This window comes from Solanum stenotomum, chromosome 12 (genome assembly GCF_019186545.1).
Source record: "Solanum stenotomum isolate F172 chromosome 12, ASM1918654v1, whole genome shotgun sequence".
Lineage (NCBI taxonomy): Eukaryota > Viridiplantae > Streptophyta > Magnoliopsida > Solanales > Solanaceae > Solanum > Solanum stenotomum.
The window spans coordinates 27,888,333-27,911,007 of NC_064293.1; the positions used below are offsets into that span (position 1 = coordinate 27,888,333).

The 22,675-nt window shown below is 33.7% G+C and overlaps 3 protein-coding genes across 3 annotated transcripts; 2 read left to right on the top strand and 1 right to left on the bottom strand.

The window, feature by feature from the left end:
- Positions 1–2,140: 2,140 nt before the first annotated feature.
- Positions 2,141–4,976, top strand: LOC125848473 (uncharacterized). The gene is made up of 4 exons (XM_049528336.1): positions 2,141–2,557; positions 3,510–3,644; positions 3,746–3,823; positions 4,556–4,976. Exons 1-4 carry the CDS (start codon positions 2,183–2,185, stop codon positions 4,775–4,777), a joined length of 810 nt encoding a protein of 269 aa, XP_049384293.1. The 5' UTR covers positions 2,141–2,182; the 3' UTR covers positions 4,778–4,976.
- Positions 4,977–5,949: 973 nt separating this feature from the next.
- On the bottom strand, positions 5,950–9,526 carry LOC125848472 (putative late blight resistance protein homolog R1C-3). The gene is made up of 3 exons (XM_049528335.1): positions 8,335–9,526; positions 7,773–8,192; positions 5,950–6,770 (listed from the first exon to the last, which is right to left on the bottom strand). The coding sequence occupies exons 1-3, from the start codon at positions 9,420–9,422 to the stop codon at positions 6,029–6,031; spliced, it is 2,250 nt and encodes a 749-aa protein (XP_049384292.1). The 5' UTR covers positions 9,423–9,526; the 3' UTR covers positions 5,950–6,028.
- A 5,036-nt stretch (positions 9,527–14,562) lies between these two features.
- Positions 14,563–21,327, top strand: LOC125847774 (hydroxyproline O-galactosyltransferase GALT2). The gene is made up of 7 exons (XM_049527457.1): positions 14,563–15,953; positions 17,405–17,637; positions 18,099–18,389; positions 20,057–20,185; positions 20,281–20,454; positions 20,563–20,670; positions 20,765–21,327. Exons 1-7 carry the CDS (start codon positions 15,101–15,103, stop codon positions 20,966–20,968), a joined length of 1,992 nt encoding a protein of 663 aa, XP_049383414.1. The 5' UTR covers positions 14,563–15,100; the 3' UTR covers positions 20,969–21,327.
- Positions 21,328–22,675: the final 1,348 nt, after the last annotated feature.

Here is a 22,675-nt window from a genome sequence, read left to right on the forward strand (position 1 = left end):
CTTGAGGATTTTTTACTCTTTTTTTAATCCACTTTATCTGAAAATCACTGTTTAGTCACAAAAGTTTTAAATACAACTTGAAATTGTATTTAAAATTTTAAAAAACATCCAAAATCATGTTTTTACCTTTTCATTCACTTTCGCTATTTTTATATTTAAAAAAATTAATTTCATTTAAATTAAATTTCATGTTTAATCATATTTTATGTTCACTATTTTTATAAGAAGTTAACTTTATTTAAATTAAATTCCATGTTTAATCATATTTTATGTTTACTATTTTTATTTTAAAAATTAATTTCATTTAAATTAAATTCCATGTTTAATCATATTTTATGTTTTCTTTAGGAAAAGTTCATTGAAACAATCAAATATTATTTTAAAAATTTTTAACCAAACACAACTCCAATTAAAATAAACTTTTTATTTTTATTTTCATTGCCGAATGCCCAATATGTGGTGGCATTTGTGGAGAGGGTAAGGGTGGGGGAATGAAAAATATTAAGTAAATTATTTCGGGTTGAAAATTAATGCCATGATAAGAATAAATTAAGGAGTATTTAATACCTTTTAATTTTCATTTTAGTCAAAAATATAATTTTAGATACATATTTAATGATGTCGCACTTGCAAATAGAAAAAAAAAATTAAAATTAATATTTAGATATTTATTTAAGATCCACTCTACCCCTAAATCTGAATCAATTCTTTACTTGATCCGCTTAATGAGTTGATTATATAAGAGGTATACCTTTAATAACATTTAACTCAAAGAACATTCTTCAATTTCTAGATCCAAAAAGGGATAAATTTATACCTTCAAAAGTATTAGCTAATTGCAAGAGATTTAAACTCAATTGCATGAACAAAAAAAGTCCCGTTATATTCAAATGTAAAAAGACCGTCATTTAAAGGAAAAATGATATGATTAAACAAACATATACTAGTTATAGCTATAATTTTAGTTAATTACCACTCGCGACCAACACTTAGTGATAATTACCTGGGTTGGAGTTTCGAGTTTGTATAATTCGCACTTTGTATAATTCGAAATTTGTATAACTTTTGTATAATATATAGTTTGTACAATTATTTAAAGTTCAGATGCTTGTTGTATTTGTATAAATTCGTTATTTCGAATTTATACAAAAATAACTCAATTGTACAAATATATCCGCGAATTATACAAATCCGCGAATTATACAAACCCGTGAATTATACAAACGAGACAGTTTAAACTGTAGCTACAACCCATAAATATGCAAATTATAATTGTAAAGCATAATTAAATTTATTATAGTGACTTTTAGTCAGACCAATGAGTCCCATTTCTTCAAACGTGACACAAAACAAGCAATACATCCAATGGAAAGGTTGGAAAAGCTTAGTGTGGGTGTGGTTGGGCTAATACGTTTAATTCCAAGCCATAAATAGTCTCTCGTAGAAATATAGCGAAGAAATTATGTCATCATAGATTCTTGTAATCATTCAATTTTTCTTCAGACCCATATATCGCAAAAGCTTTAGTGCGTCCTATTACTTTTTTTAAAAACTAGTTAGCTCTCTGGATCCTAATTATTTAAAGGAATTTTAACCCAAATTTCAGCCCAAACATAATGAAGTGGCCATTGAGCATGCATAAGCCCAACCCAAGTAGACTTGTCACAACATTAAGGATGTGTTTGATATGAACAAAATAAAAAGCATTGGAAAAATATTTTTTTGAAGCATAAGTGATTTTCTTATTTATTTTTTTAGTGTTTATCAAGAAAGCAGAAAATATCATCCCAACAATACAATATATAATTTAGAAAAATAGTATTGACTATTGGGGTAGAGGTGTGGGGTGTGGGTGAGTTGTTTTGAAGGTTAGGAAAAGTCTGTTTCCTCATTTTTAAAGAACTTTTTTCCTAATAAAATTTTTTCCACAAATTTGACGATAAACAAAACAAAACAAGAAAAAAAATATTAGAATCACTTTTTTCTATACCAAACACTAAAGCATCCAATAATTTTCTTTACAATCACGTGAAGAACAAACACTTTCTCAAGACATCAAAGATGCTAAAGTAAAAAGAATCCAAAATTACATATATATGAATCTTTTCCTCTCTGTTTTTTTATTCATAACACAATTATTTAATCACAAAAAAAAAAAAAAGTAGCACAAATTATAGCAAATATGATCAACGATGATTTTCTAAAAAGTTTAATACAACAAACATCAGATTTCAATGATTTAGTGAAAACAAAAGCAATTGAAGTCGTAGCTCAACACGATGAACGTTTGTTTATAACAATTGTAACGTTATTATTTGCGTGTTATATATTTGTATTTTTTTCAGGTCGTTTATGGAAGAAAAGAAAAAATAAAAAATTGAAAAAAGTAGTATTAACAAGATCAATGTCAATGGGAGTTTTGCATGGAGGTGAATTGGCTCTAGAAAGGTTAATTGATTACCATAAAGCTAAGGCTAATTTTCTATCATTAAATTCTGCTGAGACAGAACTTGATGCTTTGCTCAATGAGGAGCGACCAGATTTCAAGAAACTACACGTAAGTAATACGCGTTAGATGCATGATATGCGTTTATATATTATTATTATTTTTTGAAAAATGGTCATATTTGTTTTTCTACTATCAGAAAAGGGGTTATATTTATCCATTGTTTTACTTTTTTTTGATGTATTTGCTCTTATTGTTCTACTTTGGGCACACATATTTACCTTTGAATGGTTAATTTTCATTTCTCCACCCTTATTATTCTACATGACACTTACATCATGAATATATTTTAAAACATGAGAAGTTGATATTGTTTGGTATAAAATATAGCCCTAATAGTTTTTTTCATTAGTTTTATGATTTTTTTTACAGGAGATCTTCATTTTATACGTAAAAGAACTGAAAAGACTATTTTCTTCAGTTAATTTTATAAGTGACAAAAAAATCTTAATTTCTCGAAAAACAAGGCATCGTATTGTTTGGGATTGAGCAATTTTGCATTACGTAAGAGATTAATATTATCCCGTCTTTAGAGAAAAAAAGTCTTGTTTTTGTCCTTGACCCTAAAGAAGCTTCAATTCGTGGGTAATTTTAAACTATAATCACAAATTGAGACATCAAATTGCTTGATTTTTTTCTTAAAAGTTTTGGACACATGAAATCAGCTTGTTTCACGTTAGAGCGCTATGTACAACAAAGGTATGAATTGAGAAAAATATGAAGGAAGACCAAATTACGTATATGAGTAAATTTGGGCCTATTTTCCTTTTATACATGGAAATATCGAAATAATATAATCATCTTATTTGCTTCTGATTACGAGCTCTGTAATGAAAATAATCATGAATGTGTAAACATGTATAGTTAAAAAGAAAAATGTACTATTTATAAAATATAGTCTTAATGCATGGTGTATGATTCAAAGTGGACAATATCACATCATATTAATAATATTTTAAAACCGTTTTAGCCCAAGAAATAAAATATTTTTTGTGTTTAATAGAGGAGTGTTGCAAAGATGGAAATGAGTGGAAAAGAAAGCGAAGCAGTGATCAAATTAAGAAATGCAATAAGAAAAGCTGAACCACATAAAGCTTATGAGTTTGAAATGCTACTTGTGGAAACACTTATTTACCAGGTTAATTCTTTCATTAAATAATTTATTCACTTAAGGTTAATTTAAATCTCATTAAACTCTTCATTTCATTGTACTAACTTTGGTTGTTATTATTTCTCTAGGGAGATTACACTGAGGCCCTACGTTGCAAATGTTTAGAGGAAAAATATATTACCGATGCAAGGCGTCCACTTTATAAGGTAACTTTATTCTTTATGTTATTGTTGAAACCAAGGCACAAGGGCTCAAAGAGTTCATTTGAGCCTCCTTCGTTGGAAAATTATAAATATAAATTTTGACTCTGACATCAATTAAAACATTAATTAATTATCATCTTAAATTACTACTTCTTTTTAGCTTCTATTAATTAAAAAAACTTTTCATATTCTTTTACCCTTCTATAAAATCAACAGTTTTATCCTTTGGGTCATTATCAAATTATTCTATGCTTTCTTTTTTAAAATACTCAATAGTTGGTGTATTCTTAGCACTTTCTACAACAAAGCAATATTCTTTTTATATTAGTTTCTTAGACCTTTGTTTTGCTCTTAATTATATTTTTGTTCTCTTTTGTTCTTTGTTTTTCATTGATTGCGTTTTTTAACTTCAGACTTTGTTTTATATTATGCTACTTATTTTGCTTGGTCATTTTTTGAAATTCTCGCATCTACTCAATCTCTTCATTCCCTCCTCTATTATTTTAAGAAATTTGTACTAATTAACATAGAACACGCGTACAACGCACATGTTCGAGAACTGGGAGTTATATACATATTAAGAAATATATTAAATATGTACAAAAATTTTACCGTGAGAGCCTGTTATTATTATATATTAACTTGAGGTTCATTACAAACTTATAAGAAATCATTAACTTCAAATCGTGATTAATCCGTCTCATTTTGAGATTTTTTTTTTTTTTTTTTTTGCAGGCTATAATACACATCTCACTTGGGTACCGTAGTTATCAAGAAGAAGCTATAAATTGCTGGAAAGAATTCAAACAAATTAGAGAAGAATTTAAAAGACCAGGCAAAGTAAAAGATGCACAACTTATTAAAATCAGCACTAAATTCGACAAATTTAAGAGTGTTGTTATATCTCTAAAGGAAGATATAAAAGAGGTTCATAGGAAAGCCAAGAAATATAAATAAATAAATTAATTAATTAACAAATAAATAAATGATGCTTATTCCTAATCAATATAGCTTACTGAATAAGCATTTGTTTTCTTCTTTTAATTGCTCTTTTTTTTACCATTCAGTTTGATGTACTGCTTGTAATGTTCATGAATTACCATGTACTAAAGTACTATATGTTTATCGAATCGTTAAATTCAAATTTGATCACACCTAAAATCATACTTTTTTTCTCCCTCATTTGATCATAACTATAACCGTCCAAGGATGGTCAATTACATACGAGAAATTTATTATTAGAATGTATGCGCCCATTAACAGTCAATGAACTAGGTCAATAACAATGCGGGAAGTAGATAACTGAAAGTAAAAAAAATAACAAGATTTTATGTGGAATGGAGAAAACCGTGACCTGTTTCACGGGATTTCAACCCAACTCCATTAACTATAAAGGAACAAAGCTTCATATTACAAATCTCTAGTAATCTAGGAATTAAACTCTTAATCCCTTCTCCTTTACTGTAACAACTATGTTACCCAACAAAACTAAGAATTAACTCTATTGCCCACTAAACCAACTAGCTCTAGTCGATCTAGACTTCAACAACCCAATATAGCTAATTCTAGCTAAACTTCGGAAGGGTTATCAAGGATTGAAAACTGATCTAATCCCTTTATAGCTTTGGAATAGATCTTACAAGAATAATCACTGAAATATAAACTCTAACAACAACTAAGAATGATGATAACTCTATCAAGTCCCTTGTTGTTCTTTTGAGTAACATTTTCTTGAGAGAATGACTTTTGCTTTGTGAAATTTCTGGTTGCAAAAACTTGAGTTTGTGTCAATGTGGAATGGCCATAATATAGGATCATGGACACAAACTCTTTGGAGCAATGTCATTGGCTCAGAGTCTGCTGCCAGCTGCTCTGCATGAGACGTGCACCAGCCACAGCAGGTGCGACAAAGTTGCAGGCTTTTAGACAACTGTCGTTTACATGTACGGAAACTCTCAGTCTCTCTTGGGATCTGGTTCCTCATTAGATCCCAAAGTTTGTTAAATCATCAAAACTTCAGAGTCAACTCAAAATAACAATTATATTGTGTGTACACGTCAAATATTAAATTTCAAACTCTCTTAGGGAACTTCCTAACATTGCCATTGCGTATGATTGATCCGTTGTGACAATCATATCACTCAAAAGTAATCAGAATACGCGAGTTGACATTAAAAGAAACATGAAAATAAGAGAAGAAACTAAAATCTAATCTAAATATATGATGACTTTGAAGTCTAAATTTTTCATGTCATCCCTCTGCATGTTCCTGATTTTCACAGCAGATTTCCTGGCTGAGGGACAACAAGCCCACGCCTCAATCTTCTGCAACGAAGGCATGCTCCCAAAACTCGCAGGGATCTCCTCAAGTTCACCACACCAACGCAACACCAGTTGCTCGAGACAGGGGAATGAATCAACAGACATGTTCCAATGTTTGATAGAACTATGTTCTAACTTCAATAGCCTAAGGTTAAGGAAACCACCAACACCAACTGTCCATTTTTTCCCAGTGAAGGCAGAAAGAAGTATATTAAGCACTTCCAAGTTGTGTAATGTGCCAATTGTTGAAATTTCATCCCATGAGAAACCACAACTAGACAGAGTTAGCTCTTTTAGGCATTGAGGGAACATCATGTTAGTTCCACTCATTGGAAAATCGCCACGGTGATAGATACTTAGTGTTTCGAGATATATCAAACAGTTAAGAGAGCTAAACAAATTGTCCCATTGCTCCACAATAAGTTCAAGTTGGACTAAATTTGGTGCTTTGTTGCACATTTCACATATATCATCTCCATTCACTATGACTACTTTCGAAAAGCTTTCTAATTTCTCTAACTCGAAAACACCCTCTTTTTCAACCTCAACAGTACTGTTGAAAATCATTGCTTCGCTTGTATCCACGTGCTTTAAGTTTATCATATCCCAGATAGACCCAGAGGCGTATCTAGAGGGGGTTCCGTGGGTTCACGTGAACCCATGCTCCCCTCTCTAGATTATGTATAGTAGTGTTATATTTTTAAAAAAATATTTAAATATAGAGGTGTGAACCCACGTTAAAAGTAGCATATAATAATATAATGATGATTGGGTGCACCTCTCTTAGCAAAGATAGAAATTTAAATCTTATATCTATCTTATTTTTATTAGTAACACCCCTCCAAGTGGTTATCGGTGTTAGGACCGAAATAAGCAGGAGTAACACAGAAGCTAGCAAAGCAAACCTCGAAAGACCACGAGTAAGAAGATAAACGAGAAACACACCAGAAGAGACAGATTTAATGTGGTTCGGTCAATCAACCTACGTCCACAAAGGAGATGAGCAATCCACTATAACTATGAGAGTACAAAATATAGAGAGAAATAACCTCAACCAATTCACTCGGAATACATGGGAGGTTCACACAAGTGATAACGTATCAAGCTTGTGACCCACAAATTCTCCCCCTAACCAAAACTCTCAAAGCCCTTAAGACTACATTGTGAATGCTATTTAAGTTAGAAGGAACAAGTCTATATTTATAGAGTCCTAAACCTTTCCTACAAGAAAAGGACTAGTAAAATATTAAAACCTTTTCCTAAAAGGAAGACCTATTTATGGTGAGAAATTCAGGGCAAATAAAACCCAACAATCGGTAACACTTTTGACGTTTCAATCAATTTTTCTTTTTCTTTTTTGCTTTAATCTTTCAAAATTTTCAAGTGTGTAACATTGGAAATTCCTAAAAAAAATTAGCACGGTATAATTTTTATATAATTAAATCAAATGTGTATATTAAAATTTAAAACTAGTAGTATTATATATGTTGGACCTATAATTTTTAAAATTTAACGGTTCAGTGTTAAGAATGTAAAGGTCAAACCGATCAAACTTATATCTTAGATGCATATTTTCGTAATAGTGCACCCATCCTTCCGAAATCCTGGATACGCCTCTGGACTCATAGACCCTGGAAGAGTTAAGTTACCACTTTTTGATCTTGCAACAAACGTTTCCAGATTTGTAAGGTTCGATATGGCTGGTGGAATTTCACTAAAATTTCCGAATATTGACAAGTACCTCAAGTGAATCAAGGATGTTATGTCCTCCAGAGCTGAAGCATCGATCACAGTGTTCCTTAAGTCCAGTACTGTAAGTGATAATTTGAACAAGTCTGAAGTGAATGCTCCACATGGTAGTATGAATTTGTTCGTTTCACCGTCAGTTAAATTGTAAAATTCATTAATGTTGTGGGCATGTAACCTCAAAGTATGGACACGTTGTGTCGGATGAAGCCACTTGATGAAGTGCTGCATTTTCGAGCAAACTAGGAACCGTTGAACATCACTACTAGCTGAATTAGAAGTAGCAGGAACAAAAGCATGAGATCTGAAAGAAAACGAAGAATAATGAGATACTAGACATAATATATACATCACTACAAGAAAAAACACTATTTGTGATGGAACTCTGTCACAATTCCTCACAAAATTTGAGCATAACGACGAATAAATGAAAGAACACTTCTTACCTATCAACTTTCAGCGAAAAGTTCTCTTCTTTAGCTTTATTCAAGCAAAAATTTTGCACCAAATCATGAAGACAAACTGATTTCATATCACCAAGTGGAAATCTCTCCGCAACCACGACAAGATTGCTTGTTATTAGATCAATCAAATAGTCCATCGCGACAATCTCTGCACTCCTCGCCTCATTACTCTGTACAAAACCTTCAGCAGCCCATATTCTCATCAACTTCTTAACTGAAACTTCCTCATCCTCAAGAAACATACCAAAGTAACGAAAACACAGCTTCAAATAACTAGGCAAATGCTTGTAACTCAACTCTATTATTTCCATGTACCACTCTGCCTCACCAGCAACTTTTGCACTTGCACTTAACCATTGAGCCACTTTAGTCCAAAAGCTTTTTTTCTTATCCAATCTCGCAAGAAGACCCCCTATTAATACAATTGCTAGAGGCAGCCCTGCACAACTTTTCGCTATTTGCTTCCCTATTTCCTCAAGTTCTTGAGGACAACAACTATTATCTTGCTTAAAAACTATGTTCCTTAGTAGCAACCAACTTCTATCTTCCGCGATAAAAGAAAGACGATGAGTATAGCAAAACGAGTAATTTACAGATGAGTTAACCAGTTCATCAAGCCTAGTAGTTATGACAATTCTACTCCTACTGTTGTTATTTGGGAAAAAACTTACTAAGTCATCATATACAGCAGTGCTCCATACATCATCTATAACTATGAAATATCTCCTTTTCTCAAAACACCTTTGTACTTGTTGGATTAATTCATCTTCACTCTTCTCAATTTCAACGCTGCGTTCATACTCATAGCCTAATAGTTCAAGCAATATTTTTCTCCTGTCATATACTTTAGAGACACAAGTACACCATGAACGAACATCAAATCGATTAACTATGTTTTCGTGGTGATATAACTTTTTGGCAAGAGTTGTCTTACCATGTCCTGGCATGCCAACAATCGCGATAACGCCTAGTTGATCTGTTCCACCAAGAATATTCTCCATCAGCAATTGTTCGTCTTCCTCAAAGATCACCATTGACTTTGATGACAACTCAATTGTGATAGGTAACATCTTGGTTCAAATTAATGTATGATCTTGATCAATGCCTCTTAGTTTTTGGCACAATGGCCAATTAGTTGAATATTGTTACTAGAGATGAAGCTAGGAATTAATCAATGAAATCAACAATACACAAAGGTAAAAGGGGAATTGAGATCAAACATGTAGGGTAGTTGGGGTGTGATGGCATGGATTAACGTACGTCTTGGATTCAAGCAATTGATAAACTTATGATAAAGAGAGTTGAAAAATATTCCAAGAAGTTTGAAAACAATGAATTGCCTGTTGAGAATCTTGGTAGCTCGGTTGATTGGTTATTTGGGGTGTGTTTGGTATGAAGGAAAACATTTTCCGGAAAATGTTTTCCAATTTTCTCATGTTTGGTTGGGCTAAATGTTTTCCAAATCAACTCATTTTCCTCAAATTTAAGGAAAATGACTTCCCTTCTAAACTTAAGGAAAACATTTTCCAAAACTCTCTTCCAACTTCAAATTACAATTATTTTTTTGTTGAAAAAATCAATTTATTTTGTCCTTACCCTCAAACCACCCCCCAACCAACCCCCCTCCAAAAAAATAATAATTTTAAAGCTTATTTTTAAATTCAATATTTTTACCCCACCCTCACCCTACTCCCACCCCCTCCCAAAAAAATTTCAATTTTTTATTTTTTTACCCCCACCCACTACCTCGCCCCCCCACCCCATCAACCCCCTTCAAAAAGAAAAAAAAATTAAGTTTGTTTTTAAAAAATATTTTCAACTTTAAATTTTTATTTTTTCATCCNATCAAACACTAAAAATCTTTTCCGGAAAATATTTTCTACTCACCAACCAAACATGAGAAAATAAGTCAAAAATCAACTTGTTTTCCAGGAAAACATTTTCTAGAAAAACATTTTCCATGGAAAATATTTTCCTTCATACCAAACACACCCTTGAATTTTGACGTTTTTAGTGAGGGTTCGATCGTCATGTAAATTTTAAAAAAAATTAATGTCCAGCCCAAGTTGTTCTGGATTGTGCACTGTGCACATGGTTACTGCACCACTACACGACTATATGTTGCAGTTAAGTTCAATTTTATACAATTTCTTAGATGTTTAGTTTAGTTAGTAGAAAATAAAATATGTACAATTGATAGAAAAGTTTTGTCTTAGGTTCATAATATACCTTTAGTGACTTCTGACTAAAAATATAAAGAAAGGTTTTTGCTTTTGGTCAAATATTAATAGCGATTTTTTTTATTTGTTATATTTCTATCGGTAAAGGGTCAAAAGTGCATTTGAATAATGGAAAATGAAATAACTATGCCTTCCGCTAAAAGTAAGTCCCGAATCTATTTATGTTGTTTCCAAAATAGCTTAAACGTACCCTTCACGTTAATATCTGAGATTAGTTATTCTATTGGTTATTCTATCATCTATACGCATTTCATTTTTTTTTCGCATTTCATTTTTTTTAGTTGTTACTGTTTGCAACAAAAATTAAAGTGACAGGGAAAACAAATTGCTATCACAAATAAAATATGAAGGAAAATGAATATTTATTGATAAATAGTGCAGATACAATTTTGTTTTCTCCTTGATTCTTCTTTCATAAGATATTTATTTATGATTCACCATTTGTGGCGTATTTCTCGAAATAAGATGATTTAAATTTGATCTCCTTATGAATATTCATGACTTTTGCGGGATATTTGAGATGCTTTAAGGGAATATAGTGTCACGCCCCAAACTCGAGGGGGGCAACTGACTCCTAATGCCAAAACTCAGGCCCGAGCCGACCCTGCTGAACCATTTGCTACTAGCGCATGGCAGCCACACACAATCAAGAAAACAAACAAGTATATCTCGGCTTAAAACTAAGCCATCGGCCGGCAAGGTCCCTGCCAACTGATCTATAAAAGAAACAGTTACTCCCAGGAGATCATATAAAAAAATAGTCAACTAGCACAGAAGTCCTGATTGGGCCGTCGAGGCCACCATGAAACAACTCACAAGCTTCAGCAAACCAACAACATAGGCCAGTATGGCCATAACGTAGCTATACACCCCACACACTAGTCTACAAGCCTCTAAGAGAAGTAAAGATTAGCGGGACAGGGCCCCAGCCTACCCATAAAGATATATATAACAAAAGGTAACAAACCTCCCAACTCTTGCAGCTCCGAAGAAAAGGGCTAGCCAACCGAATGAAAGTCAATCTTGCTGCTGATGAGGTCTACTCGGTCGTCTGTTAGGACCTGCATGCATGAATGTAGCGCCTCCAAGGCAATAGGGCGTCAGTACAAAATAATGTACAAAGTATAAAAGGCAATAGACTATGAGGAGGTATCCTAATATACTGGAATAATCTGATAAATAAATCAAGGATAAGATAAATGTATTAACCTGCTCCTAAATTTAAACTTATCAAAAATAATAAAACAACAACCTACCCAAGCCCCCATAAGTTCGACATGTACAAATAACACACAAGACCACCTACTCAGGCCCCCATAAGCCCGAAAGGTGTCAATCAGCCTATATACCCTTACAGGTAGTCCCCTAGTATCGTAGGCAGTCACATAGCCCTCTTAGTCATTAATATAGCCTCGTAGACAACATATAGTTCTCTTAGGCATTAACATAGCTTATAGACAACTCATAGCCCTCTTAGGTAACAACATGGCCCTGTAGGAAACACACAGCCTTCTTAGGCGTCAATATAAGCCTGTAGGCAACTCATAGCCCTTCTAGGCATCAATATAGCCCTGTAGGCAACTCATAGTCCATTTAGGCATCCATATAACCCTATAGGCATAACATAGCCCTTCTAGGCATAGATCACATTCATGCAGCTAACCACAATAGCCCCAAGGGCAACAATAACAATCCAATCGCTAAAAAAAAGCAATTTAGTTATAAGCAACCTATATAAATAACCTCTAAGTCGTGTCCAACATAGGGACGCTACTAATTGAGTAAGAATCCCGATAAGAGAGGATTATATCAACTTGAGAAACCAACAATCAACAATAATGGCTACAAGTGTAACAAGGATAACAACCCAATTACATTGCTCCTAAGCTTTAAGGGAACATGCCGTAAGTAGGGAATACCCTTAACATACCTTTCCAATGAAAGCTCGAAAGACCGTAGTTCTTTCACGAAAGTTGTTCCTTATGTCCTAAGCTTCGCAAATACTATATATACACAGCTGGTACACACCTATAAACAGTTCATAATTAATCTTAAATCGGCAGATTTGCCATATTGCCCTAACTTGTCGAAACGTCAGTAGAAATTAATAAAAACAACCATAAAAGGGTCCCAAAATGATTACCTTAGTTAACCAAGTGTAAACCTTGAAGAAACACCAATAACTACAAATTTATATCTTCAAAAACCAGCTTCAAACGTAGCTAATAGGAGGGAAAAACGATTGCCACGTGTAGGGACTACGTTTCTAGGCACCAAGGCAATGTTTAATGGTAGAAATCGTCAAAAACTAACATTCATCATGCTAGAACTCCATAGGAACTCTCTCTTAAACTTTCTCTCTGGTTTTGGAACTGAAATGGAATGTTTTCATGGCTTAAAATGTTAAATAAGCCGACATACCATATTTTTTACCTGACCCGACCCGAATTTTGCCCCGGCAGTCCCTAGTAAAACCCTCATAACTTTTTGCTCTGATGTCGGTTTGATGCGGGGTTTTGTGCGTTGCAAACTAAAATTATAGGCCTTCGATTTAATGGGTGATAGGCCTTTTAACTCTTTATATATTGAGAGAAAACATCCAAGACATTTGACTTAAATTTTAGACAAATCTTTAAAAAGGAACTTACGATAACTTTCGCCAACTTTTATTTTGCCACTTACTTAACTTCAAAACTTGAGATTCAACCCTTGAACACTTAAAAATATGACATACCACATTATTTTTAATTTATTACTCACCCTCCTTGTCTTTCCACGAAGATACGAGTTAATTTAGATGTTTTGGAAAGTCGGGGTGTTACATATAGTACCCTTTATATAGGCATGAACTGGGGTTTATGGTTGAGTAACCTCCAAACATCCTAATTGAAATTGAACACACCTTGTAAAGTCCCAACTCGAATTGAATACATCTTGTAAAGTCCCACAAAATTTCAATATCTACAGTCACGTTGCACTTATTGAGAGTCAATTTGACTAATTTATAAAGAAAAATTAGTTTATATTAATTCGATATTTTAAAATAAAAAGTAGATATTCCAAAACTGAACTGAAAGTACTATAAATTGCAAAAAAATTCATATCAATAATATGGTGCAAAAATACATTTTAAAATGTTAGTCAAGTTCATATCGTTTTGACTCTCAACAAAAAAATTGTGATGACTAAAAATGAATCGAGGGAGTACGTAATAACTTATTTCATCACTACATCAAAATAATTCTACATTTTGTCACAAAATTATTATCCTTATTCCTCTTACCAAATAAATCTGAGTGTTTTTCTTTAATTTTCCACCCAATGTCTGTCTGACTATATTTGAGTTTCCGTCGCTTAGGTTCCATTCGGAGGGAAATGCTCCCTACTAAAAAAAATCATATCAATAGCTCAAATTCAAAACTTTTAATCAAGAGAGAAGCAACCTCATCCATTGCAACACAATCTTTCGTGGTGAATCTTTAAGGTCGTTTGGTAGAGTGTATAAGAATAATGTTAAATAAAGTATGTTTATAATGTTTGTATTAGTAATGATTGTATTAATTATATATAAATTATTTCTTATGCATTGTTTGGCTTGGTGTATTAAAAATAACATGAATTGCATACAAACATATATTTACAAAAATACCTTCACATTTATGGTGGAAAGATATAAAAAAAAATTTGAGGGGCAATGAGGTCTTTAACAATGCTAATGCATGCATTAAAATCCCTTACATTATTAATATCTAGAAATTCATCATACTATTAATACATATCTTAATACACAATAGAGTGTATATATCGTACGAAAAATATAACAAACAAGATATTATTACTGTAATATATAGAGTTAATACATAAGTTATTTTCGTTAATACACTTTACCAAACGATCCAAATCAGGACCTAAGAAAAAAACCCAATCATGAAACACATGGGAGTTTGGGTCCGTAGTGGATCGTCACTAATGAAATGAATAATTTTGGTTAATTTAGGCAAAGGTTTTATAGGACAAAAATCCCATCCAATTTTCCCCGTATATTTTGGGGAAGTTTACTTTTCTGATTTGTTCTTAACAAGACTTGCTGTTTCTTTCTCTCTGGCAACTGCTGTTTCATTGTGTACCCAAAATCTACGCTACTAGGGTTTTTCTCCCTCTCCCTCGTACCTAAAGATTGGTTTTTCTTTTTACACATTTTTGCTTGCCCTGCCATTTATAGGGCATTCTGCAGCTTTGGCTTTGCCAATTTCTCCAGGATTTCCATGGGATATGGTGCAATGCTGGGAAATTGAGGTCAGGTAACTTGTTTCATCGATCATTAGCTAGGTGGGTTTCGGCTCTCAGTATTGCATTTATGATTTGTTGTGTTTACCCATTGAGAGCTTGGTGTTTCTGACATTTGGTCTTAAGATTTTGATGTTGTTGTGGTTACCAGAGATGATGAAGTGGTGGGGGCTATAGGGGTTGTTTTCTGTGCTTATTAGTTTCGTATATATATATATATAATGATGAAAAGGTTGAAAAATGAGGCTTCCAGTGTGAGGAGGTTTAAATTGTCTTATGTTTTGCTGGGTTTAGCTGCATTTTACTTGGTTCTTATCTGTGTGAAGTTTCCGGAGTTTCTTGAGAGTGCGACAGTTTTGAGTGGTGATGATGCTGATGTAGCTCTAGATGTGGAGGATGATAGTGGAGAATCCATTTCTGTATTTCATAATAGTGTAAGGGAATATGCTCAAGTGACACCACAAGAAGAGGATAATGAAGATGAAGCTTCTCCCCATAAAAAGCCTCCTAAGCTTCACTATGGTCGAATTACTGCAGCTATTTTGAAACGGCAGAATATGGAGCGGAATCTTTCTATTTTGGACAGTATGGCAGATGAAGCTTGGACTCTAGGCTCGAAAGCTTGGGAAGAATTGGATAAATATGAGGAGAAAGGGATTGAGATGAATTCTATACTTGAGGGGAAGCCTGAATCATGTCCTTCATGGGTTTCTGGTAGTGGAGCAGAAATTGCTAAAACAGATCATATGATGTTCCTACCATGTGGGCTTGCAGCAGGTTCTTCTATAACACTTATTGGTACTCCTCATTATGCCCATCATGAGTATGTACCACAGCTTGCCAAAACAAGGGCTGGTGATGCATTAGTTTTGGTTTCCCAATTTATGATTGAATTACAAGGTTTAAAATCTGTGGTTGGTGAGGATCCACCAAAGATTTTGCATCTGAATCCTAGAATAAGAGGAGATTGGAGCCGTCGACCAGTGATCGAGCACAATACTTGCTATAGAATGCAATGGGGAACAGCTCACAGGTGTGATGGTTTGCCTTCCAAGTATGATGATGACATGCTTGGTAAGACACTTACTGGTTTTTTCTTGTCTGATTTTGGTCTCTCTGTTTTATCAGCTATTCCTTTGTGGGAGATTTGTGAGTGGGGGTAGGGAGTAATGAAACAACAAAGGGAAATGATATTTTTGAAAATGAAGAGAATTCTAGGATATATTGGTTAAAGTTCTTTGACAATCAATGTGCGTAAAGTTAGCTTAAAAAATTACACACAACTATCTGGAAAAGTGAAATTGTCACTTCGTTTTTTTCTTTGGTAAATCTCTTGAAAACTGAACAAACTTAGAGAAGAAGAAACAAAGAAAATATGGGCTAAACGTGTCATTTTTTTTTTAGAAAGGTAACATATTTGTTTATTGATGTATAGACTACACAAAATCTGTATAGCCATCCATAATTACTGAGAAAATTAACAAAATACAAATAGGAATCTAAAACATCAAAAATCAATTTATGATCTTCTAAGCATACTCCTTTACACCAAAAATAGAAAAGGACTAAACACTTCATTTTTATCTTCTCGATGTGACAAACTTTATCTTCAAAGCATCTGGAAATTGTCCACCATATATGCAAGCTGGAAACGTCTCTACCTTCCAAAGGCAGGGGTATGATCTGTGTACTACCTTCCCCAGACCCTACTTGTGTGATTACACAGGGTATATTGCTGTTGTTATGCAAGCTGGGACAACCATCCATCTCTCTTTATGGATTGAATTAATACCTTCTCTGTTCCAGAATGCTAGAACATTCACCATGTTCCTTGGCATACTCCACATCCCTTAGGTTGATGAATATCCTCATATTTGTATAATCAATTTACAATGCAAAATGAGATGACCCGATAGAGGTCTCATTAGGATCAAGAAGACAACTAAAGGAGTTATATAGAGGCAGTGCTGGGATAAATATAGTAATTAGCTACAACACTTGATCCTCCTTCTAAAACAATAGATTATCCTACACTTTGAAGCTCTTGTCTATAGATGGATGGTGTTGTCTGGAATTAACTCCATTTTCCTCAAGGAATTCATCTTCGTCACCTTGTAACAAAGAAGAATTAACACTAAAACAAGAAAGAGTGAGTTGATTAGAGTATAAACAAGGATTTTTTTCATACTTGACTCTCCTTTTCTTTTGATTGTTGTCACTCTCATTTTGAAGACTTTGTGATAGACTGAAAGTCCTCTCTTTACTTATCTCTTCCTCCCCTTTTTCCATCCTAGGGATTATCACTTAGCTCTTGTCAAATTTGTTTTTCATTTATATCTGAACCGATGGTTTTCACTTAATTATGTGTATTTCCATTGTAGAGTGATAATAAACCTCTTTTACAATTTATTCAAACTTTTTTTTTTGATAAGCCTTGTGCCTAACAAGTTTTAGTTGTGGGATTCTTGATTAATAGCTTTATATCAATCAAATACCATAAAATATTGAATTTACTTTCATGGCAGTTGATGGATATTTGAGATGTGAGAAGTGGATGCGGAATGACATTGTTGATACTCGAGAGTCGAAAATATTCTCATGGTTTGATCGATTCATTGGACGTGCAAAGAAGCCAGAGGTGACATGGCCTTTCCCATTTGTGGAGGGTAGGATGTTTGTTCTAACTATTCGTGCTGGTATTGATGGCTACCATATCAATGTAGGCGGCCGGCATGTGACTTCATTTCCATATCGAACTGTAAGCTACTTGCCCTCTTCCAAATAATTTTGATTGTTTTCTGTGTAGACATGCAAGTGTTCTGCTTTTCCCATGACTGAGCAAGTAAGTATTGAAGGAGAGTGTTTTTAAGATGTTCTTCTAGGAATTGACTTTAGAGTAAGCACATTTTAGACTGCTGTGCCAGGCATGATCACCATTCAACCACTGGAATACCTTTTTCTCAAAAGAAGGGCACATTGGAAATCAAGCTACTATTCAGATCTTTTGCCCATACAAATATTACCACACAAAAAATAAATGGATAACACAATATTATCGTAGTTTTTGATCCCTTTTCTGAACCCCTTCACCAGATTCACGGATTTGTAATTGTTGCAATTTATATAATCACCAGATTTTACGGAATTAATGTTTCAGTTTCCTCACGTATGTTATTACCATACTTGTAAGCCATAGTCAGATGTTCTCTATTCTCTCAGGGATTCACACTGGAAGATGCTACAGGGTTGGCAATCAGAGGTGATGTAGATATACATTCGGTTTATGCTACATCTCTTCCAACCTCTCATCCAAGTTTTTCTCCCCAAAGAGTGTTGGATTTCTCAGAGAAGTGGAAATCTCTTCCTTTACCCCAGAATCGCATTCAACTTTTCATTGGGGTGCTTTCTGCCACCAATCACTTTGCTGAGCGTATGGCAATCAGGAAAACATGGATGCAGGCTTCAGCAATCAAATCCTCAGACATAGCAGTCCGCTTCTTTGTTGCTTTGGTAAGTTGCACCCCTCACCCAGATACTCCTTGGAGAGTAAAGATAGATGCATGTTAACTTTGTGCATTCAAATATATTTGCACCCCAGATGCAGTCATATTCCTTGTAATCACAATATTTCAAACTCCAATGAGCTTTAACTCTGACATGAGGTGATTAAGGAGATTGTTAAATGATAGGTTGTGAAACATCTTTTTTTTTTTAAAAGAAAAGGTGTTTATTTGAACTGCTTATTAATGCATTCATTTTTTTTCCTTTATCAAATAGTTTGGTATTATCATAGCGAAGATGTATAGTAAATACATACACATAGATACATTGTGTATGTATATACATCATGTGGCTGCTGAATTAGATAGTGAAAAGAAAAAAAAAATAGAACCACAATGCAGTATAATCTAATGAGACATATGAAGCTCGATGACAAAGCTCAATTCATAAATCATTAATGAAAAGGATGATAATGGATAATAGATGAAAAACATAGCAACTCTGGTATCACTGTTGCCTAGGACGTGGGAAATGTCTTTATGTTGTCAAATAACCTAGGGACAGTAATAGATGTGGTGATCATGGGTATATCATCTGCATCTTATATCGACAGGAGGGTCAATACTTCTAATCTGGTTGGGCCAATAAGCTCTCCTCCATGTTCCAGATGAAGTGAAAGTCGTGATTTTTATCATTCAAAATTAGATAAGGGTGTTCCCAGATCCTAAAAGAATTTGCACTTCACCAGTTCACCTTATTGAAAGAAAAATACTAAAAAGAATTTGCTGTTTCTTTATGGGAACTTTCTGATTACATTTTTTAATTTCATTCTCCTCTCTCTCTCTTCCATGCTCCAACTCCTCATTAAACTTCTTATGGAATATAGGGAGTTTCTCATCATCATTGACTAAAAACACTCTTGATGTTTCATGCAGCTAGAAGCCCCCAAATTTCAAACTAACAAAAATTAAAATGTATGCAGACAGAAACCAAGAGGATGATCAATGTGTTGTGTATCTAGTGCCAATTACTCCACTTCTAAAAATACAGTTAGGGAACTCTAAAATGTGGCGCCGTGTCAATAAAGAGCTTGACTGTATAATGTGGCTTTTCTGTAAGAACTATATTCAATTTTTTCCATTAAAAATACTACAAAATCTCAAGTTGCATTTAGCATATTTTGTCATAAACTCTGGCACAACTATTGTGTTCATTAGTAGCCGGATAATAGATGTCAATACAATCACCCCCTTTGTATTGACCTACTTGAAAGATCCTTCAATCTTCATGGCTATCCCTAGAGCACACTGCATACTTGTTACATTACATAGTTTATCATCTTTTGGGAGGTATTACCTTGCCATACTGTTCACTTGGAAGTAGTATTGCCATTTCTATCCTAGGACTTCTGAGGTGCTTTCATTTGAATATTTCATATATTAATGATGGTCAAACAAAAGTAGAGTTGCTTTCAGGTAAAGGAGAAAATCCACAAACAGGAAAAAGGTTGTGCTATTGTCCTCAGTTCTACTTTATGCTGTTTTGCAAACACCTCTCTTTAGGTTTCCTTTCACCAACTTATTTGTTTGTAGAACTTACGCTATCATCTCTGCCAATAGCCAGTTTGGAATTCAACGTCAACGAATGTACTTATGTATTAACATTTAACTGTGTAGAATCCACGAAAGGAGTTAAATGCTATATTGAAGAAGGAAGCAGATTACTTTGGGGACATTGTGATTGTCCCCTTTATCGATAGATACGAGCTAGTGGTTCTTAAAACTATTGCCATCTGCAAGTATGGGGTGAGTTCTGCACTTTGCTTCATCTTCCTCTTCTTTTCTAGACTGCTTAGTCGTGTCCTAATTTCTATCGACATGGCCCACAATATCTGTTGCAGGTTCAGAATGTGACAGCTGCATATATCATGAAATGTGACGATGATACTTTCATTAGGATAGATGCAGTCCTAAGAGAAATTCAACGTGTCCCTCCTAGACGATCTCTTTACATGGGCAATCTCAATCTCTTGCATAGACCACTTCGTACAGGAAAATGGGCCGTAACTTTTGAGGTACATAGATTTATATGATAATAGAGTATATATTCAAAATCATGGCTACTGTTTGTTGAATTCTTATAGACACTTAAGTTAATTTGAAAATATTGACTTGTGCAACAGGAGTGGCCAGAAGATGTATACCCCCCTTATGCTAATGGACCAGGATATATAATTACAAGTGATATTGCCAAACATATCATTTCTCAATATCGGAACCAAAGCTTGCGGGTTTGTAACAGCTTATTTCTTTCGTTTTCTTCTTAATCATAAACCTGTTAAAAGTGTAGATTCTGAAATACGCATTCCCCCATCAAATTGACAGATTTTCAAAATGGAGGATGTGAGCATGGGTATGTGGGTTGAGAGTTACAACAGTTCCACTCCTGTACAGTACTCTCACAACTGGAAGTTCTGTCAATATGGATGTATGGAAGGCTATTTCACGGCTCATTATCAGTCTCCACGACAGATGTTCTGTCTGTGGAACAATTTGCTCAAGGGTAAGGCCCATTGCTGCAACTTTTAAAGTGATATGACCATTGTTTGCTGCTTGATGGGCGCGCAATTTGAATTGCATCATCTTCCTCCTACCTTGAGATCTTACGCGAAGAAATGAAGGTGTGTTGTTGTATCTGTTCAGATGGCTGTTTTAGTTTAACATATGATTTAACATGGAGCATTGGTCATCGCCATGGATTTGTACATCCGGATTTATATACTGTGTACTAGTCGTTGTATAGGATTCGTGCCTCTCCATCTTGTACCATGAAGAAACATAGAGAGATTTGATATTGAGCTGAGCCTCCCCACTACCATAATTTTGGGTTGGGGCCTTCACACTTATGTTTGTCCTTAATGATATATATGAAGCTTTTCCTCTGGCAATGCCAACAGTACTTCTTCTTGCTCCTTCAAATTTACATTTGATACTATTTCATTAATATAGTACTAGTCTTTGAATTTAAAATGAGATACTAAAAGTTTTGCTAAAAAGAGTTCATCTTCATATTAATTGGCTTTAATTAAAATGTTATAAATCATGATGATTAAATTTCACATACATTTATGTAACAACATATACCATATATTTCATCAGGTGGATAAATAAAATGAATGTGAATTAGTTGAATCTTTAAATGAAAGACATGCATATTCTTCCAGGCATTCTAAGGTACACATACAAGAAAATGGCAGAAAGCAAACTAAAATAATATGCTTAGATTGAAAGTGCATCAAAAGGATTATTTTATAAAAATTATGTTCATTTAATTAAAACATCAATTCTCTTATTCATTCGTAAACAAAGCAAAAAAGTCTCGAGTTTATTTATAAAAGTCATGTGAAAAATTATTCATTCCAAAATATCTCATTTTGAAATACCTTTTTTGGTACACAAAGAAGGAAGGGACACGAAATGAGCTTAAGTAATATGCTTAAATTGAAAGTGCATCAAACGATATATCCTTAATTATTATTTTTATTTATTAAAATATCAGTTCTCTTATTCACACATAATCAAAGTAAAAGAATTACTGACTTCTATATAAAAGTCACCTACAAAATTATTCATCCCAAAAGATCTCATTTTACTCTTGAAAAAATGAACTAATGGGATAAGGGTCTGAAAAATATCTCAATTTTGATCGAATTTGCTGTTGCGATACTAAACTTTCATGAGGACCTATTACCTCCCTAGACTATTTAATACCGTATTTTAAACATATATATTTGCCCAAGTGGACATAAAAAATAATGCAAAATTAAATAGTAATGTGTCCTCGTGGGCACATATATACCTTCAAAATACACTATTAAATAGTTCAGGGGTAAAAAATACGGTATTAAATAGTCTAGGGAGGTAATAGGTCCTTATGAAAGTTTAGTATCGCAACAGCAAATCCGACCAAAGTTGGGGTATTTTTCAGACCCTTATCCCTAATTTTATTCCTACGAATTAATATTTAAAAAAGGGAAAAGGGTAAAAAAATGCCCTTAAATTATGTGAAAGTAACAAAAATGTCCTTCGTTAATAGTTTGGCTCAAATATGCCCTTACCGTCAATACTTTGGTTCAAAAATGTTGTTGCAGTCAATACTTTGGTCCATAAATGCCCCTATAGTTACATAATGGGTCAAAAATTCCCTTTTCCGAATAAAATATTATTTTTTTTCTTTTTAAACACATCTTATTCTAAATAAAAATATTATTAAAGAACATTATTCTTATTTTCTTT

Excerpts from the sequence above, each read along its gene's own strand:
- LOC125848473 (XM_049528336.1), top strand. The coding sequence starts at position 2,183 with ATGATCAACGATGATTTTCTAAAAAGTTTAATACAACAAACATCAGAT. Across the intron at positions 3,645-3,745 it reads TGGAAACACTTATTTACCAG|GGAGATTACACTGAGGCCCT; the intron begins GTTAATTCTTTC and ends TTATTTCTCTAG. Across the intron at positions 3,824-4,555 it reads CAAGGCGTCCACTTTATAAG|GCTATAATACACATCTCACT; the intron begins GTAACTTTATTC and ends TTTTTTTTGCAG.
- LOC125848472 (XM_049528335.1), bottom strand. The coding sequence starts at position 9,422 with ATGTTACCTATCACAATTGAGTTGTCATCAAAGTCAATGGTGATCTTT. Across the intron at positions 8,193-8,334 it reads TTTTCGCTGAAAGTTGATAG|ATCTCATGCTTTTGTTCCTG; the intron begins GTAAGAAGTGTT and ends GTTTTCTTTCAG. Across the intron at positions 6,771-7,772 it reads GGTAACTTAACTCTTCCAGG|ATACGCCTCTGGGTCTATCT; the intron begins GTCTATGAGTCC and ends AACCCCCTCTAG.
- LOC125847774 (XM_049527457.1), top strand. The coding sequence starts at position 15,101 with ATGATGAAAAGGTTGAAAAATGAGGCTTCCAGTGTGAGGAGGTTTAAA. Across the intron at positions 17,638-18,098 it reads CTTCATTTCCATATCGAACT|GGATTCACACTGGAAGATGC; the intron begins GTAAGCTACTTG and ends CTATTCTCTCAG. Across the intron at positions 20,671-20,764 it reads ATCGGAACCAAAGCTTGCGG|ATTTTCAAAATGGAGGATGT; the intron begins GTTTGTAACAGC and ends TCAAATTGACAG.